This window comes from Trematomus bernacchii, unplaced genomic scaffold (genome assembly GCF_902827165.1).
Source record: "Trematomus bernacchii unplaced genomic scaffold, fTreBer1.1, whole genome shotgun sequence".
In the NCBI taxonomy this organism is placed as follows: domain Eukaryota; kingdom Metazoa; phylum Chordata; class Actinopteri; order Perciformes; family Nototheniidae; genus Trematomus; species Trematomus bernacchii.
In genome coordinates, this window is record NW_022987803.1 from 13014275 (window position 1) to 13017967 (window position 3693).

Consider the following 3693-nt stretch of genomic DNA (forward strand, 5'->3'; position numbering starts at 1 on the left):
GCATTTTTGTCTTCAAAAAGTTGGAATGATTCTGCAAGAATAAGCTTTTGGCCCTAGTGAGCCTGCCAATTGCATGTGACCTGTCAAACTGACCCTACGTACTAGAAGTATAAAAAAAAACGAAACTGTGATTATATACAAAACATCAAATTACACATTTGCACATTTCTTCACCACTTTCACTCCCAGGTTCCAGATGGCTGGGATGAATGTGGTGGTGGTAAGACATCATTGGTCTTGCATCTGGATCTTTACATTGTGGGACTAGATTATTCACCTGCTCTAGATAATGTAAACATCAATATAGTGGGCTTATTAATGTATTGCTCACAGGATGAGTTAATTCCAATCCTATTGTGTTCAGGTCAGGACCGTCAGGTTATCATTTATTCAATGTTTTTTTATGTATACATTCACATATCATCTTGTATTTTTCTCTTTAATTTCTTGGTGGCACAGTTTGTGTAATGAACCTTATATAGACCTCTTCTTCCTTTAGCTCAATTCTGATGCAATGTCTTGGTATGTGGCTTGGTTGCTGCGAAGTCCCTGAAATGATGTTGGAAGTTGCATCAGCCAGAGAGTGACTACACAGGCGACCAATCATAACTCGAGACAGTTAGAATTACAGTTCATCGGCCAATCAGGTTAAAAGACACGTTTGCGTCTCAAGTTAAATTTGAGCCAATAGCGTAAGCAGTTTGGCTATAAATCCCGCCTTTTCAGGCGCACCAAAGTCGGATTGGATAAAGTGCTGAAGTGGGCGAGCCTCTCTTTAATATTATTGGTCGAAAACTGTGTCTTGCACTCGCCGACCTACTGTGGACTGTATAAATATGTTAGCGCCGCTGCGCTATGTTATCGGGGAAACGATTCAAATCACCGCCATCGGCTGCCAGAAGATAAGCTACAAGGCGTTTCTAACAAGAACAACACTAAATCAAAACTCAACACTTTCGCTCGTAAGCTTGAAATTGGTAGCGTTACCGGCCGGCGAACTAGCTGGCCGAAACGATTTTTGATTAGTTTCCATTGGTTCAAAGGCCGAAGCGGCTGCCATGGATTTTTAAGGCATAATGCGGCATCTCTAATGCAACGGCAATGCATAGTGCAAGGCAAAATCAAGAGCGAAACTCCATCTTCGCAACTGCCAAGCAGTTGGGCTCAAATACCGTCCGCGGTATACCTGTGAGCCAACCGGTACCACTGCTCCTGGACCGGAGGAAGCTAACGCGAGCTAGCTAGGCAGCTTAGCTAACAACATCAATTGAAAGATTGATTGATTCCATCGATTCATCGTCAACACTATTCAACAATGAAGCCTCAAGACATCACCACCGGGAAGCCCAGCAGCCTGTGGATCTTCGGGTACGGGTCACTGGTGTGGAAGCCTGACTTCAAGTACAGGAGGAGCCAGGTCGGCTACATTCAAGGCTACAAGAGACGGTTCTGGCACGGAGACAACTTCCACCGCGGGAACGACGAGTTGGTAAGATGCTTAATGTTTTTGCTTTACTTAATTTGGCACTTATATGATATGATGTTGGCTTGCTTGCTTGCTGTGGCACAGCCAGCTGCTGGTGTGTTTGGTGCTTGACTCGGCATTTGCCACAGGCGTTGTCCCATGACGTGACGCATTTCTTTTTCTCTCTGCAGCCTGGAAGAGTGGTGACGCTGATTGAAGATGATGACGTAAGTGGAAAGCGCGACTTCCTCTTGTTTTTTATAAAGATGCTGAATGGGCGTTTCCAGTCTTTTAAATTCTGTGTTATTCCCAATTGATAATTACAAATAAACCTTAAAAATAATAAATGTTTTTCTCTTCTCACAGGAGAGCACCTGGGGTGTGGCGTTCGAGGTGACAGGCTCTCAAGTTGAGGAGTCCCTGAAGTACCTGAACGTGCGCGAGGGGGTCCGCGGAGGCTATGTCACCAAGATGGTGGAGTTCTTCCCAGAGGGGGAGAACCAGCCTTCAGTTCAGGCGCTGGTGTACATCGCCACCGCAGACAACACGCTCTACCTGGGGCCGGCCAGCTCGGAGATGATCGGAGTCCAGATCGCAGTGTGCAGGGGGAAGTCGGGCCACAACCTGGAGTACCTGCTCCGCCTGGCCGAGTTCATGAGGAGCAGTTGCCCACAGGTGGAAGACCACCACCTGTTCTCCATCGAGGCCGCGGCACTGACCGTGGTGTCCTATGTGTTGGCCTCCCAGTAGCCCGTACCCTTTGTCACGCACATGCATGCACAACACTGAGGCTTGTCACATGTCATGCCAGTCCAACCATTTTTAATGTTGTGAAATCTATCTTCACACGACCATCTGGTGTACTTGAATGCTACTAAGTGATAATAAAAAAGGAAGCATGACACTAAGAGGTCTTTTTTTTTTTTTACTGAAGCATGACCTCATGTTTACAATGTAATGCTACATCTGTATGATGAATTGTTAATGTAAACATCTTTTTTTATTTGCACAGTTCAGATTCTGTCCTACCCATACAGACGGTACAACATTAATTGTCATGGTGAAAACTTGTTTGCAATTCACCTGTGATGTGTTTTTCAAAAGTGCACACCTGTTTTGTTTTTTTAAAGCTCATTGTGCCAACTTTTATTCAGTTGCAAACCTCAATAAAAAAGTTAAAATAACTCTGTTTTGTTGTTTGTGCCTTAAAGGTACTATGACTAACTAAATGCATGAATCCCCAGGCAGTATCACAGTTGATGTATACCCTGGCATGTGATTCACAGCCAAGGAACACTAGTAAAGCTTTTATATTGATTGTATTCATGACCAACTCTTAATGTGTTGTGATGGCTAGATGATAGGGTTAAAGAAAAAGAGGACTACGGTGCAATAAATTGTTTTAGCGTTGACCCTCATTCCCAACAAACCATGTTTTTAAATAAACTGAATGGGGTCTTCACAAATCTTATGTTTTTGCAGAGTAAAAATCCCTCAAACAAAATCAAATGGGATTTGAAAAAGTGAAAATAAAGATAATAATAGAAATATATTTCATAAAACAAAACAAACCAGAAGCACAAGATTATGGGAATAACAAAATACTTAATGTCTGCTTTTTTTTCTCAAGGCTTACTAAGAAAACACCACCTTTAGGAGTGAAAATCACAAATGTTAAGGTCAAACCTGTGATGGAGGCCTCATTTTTAAATGATCAGAAGCTTCAAAGGTTGGGAAACACCAACAACATACTGAATATTACAAATAGGGATTTTTATATTAGCATATATGCTACATTTGACGACCGCTCAAGGGCTGAGGCTTGTTCCAAGAGGCCGTTTTACTGCGATACAGTCAGCTACAGTCCTTGTTTATGACTGGGTTGCCGAATGTCCTCTAGCAGCATTATAATCCAGATAACTCTGTAAACCTGTTTTTTGGAACAGTACACACACATACAAACAAACATTGTACACTCCCAAATGTTGGCCGGAGCAGCTTGTCCCTTGGACGTGTTTCAAGTCAGAGAGTCTATCTAGCCTCAGAGGCTTATATAACCGAGGCCGGGGACGAGCCCAGACCTGGAAGTCCTGTGTTTACGGTCTGTGCCGTGGTCATGTCAGAGTGCAGCAGGAAGAACATGCTGCTGCTGCGCTCATCAACTTCAAATCTCAGCAGCCCCTCACCCAAAAATGCATTGCCTTGATTGGGTTGTTTCCATACGCTTT

The 3693-nt window shown here is 43.5% G+C and overlaps 1 protein-coding gene across 1 annotated transcript; it reads left to right on the plus strand.

Annotated features, from left to right (window-relative positions):
* Nucleotides 1-843: 843 nt before the first annotated feature.
* chac1 (ChaC, cation transport regulator homolog 1 (E. coli)) lies at nucleotides 844-2649 on the plus strand. Its single transcript, XM_034150700.1, has 3 exons — nucleotides 844-1489; nucleotides 1657-1692; nucleotides 1832-2649. The coding sequence occupies exons 1-3, from the start codon at nucleotides 1316-1318 to the stop codon at nucleotides 2213-2215; spliced, it is 594 nt and encodes a 197-aa protein (XP_034006591.1). The 5' UTR covers nucleotides 844-1315; the 3' UTR covers nucleotides 2216-2649.
* Nucleotides 2650-3693: the final 1044 nt, after the last annotated feature.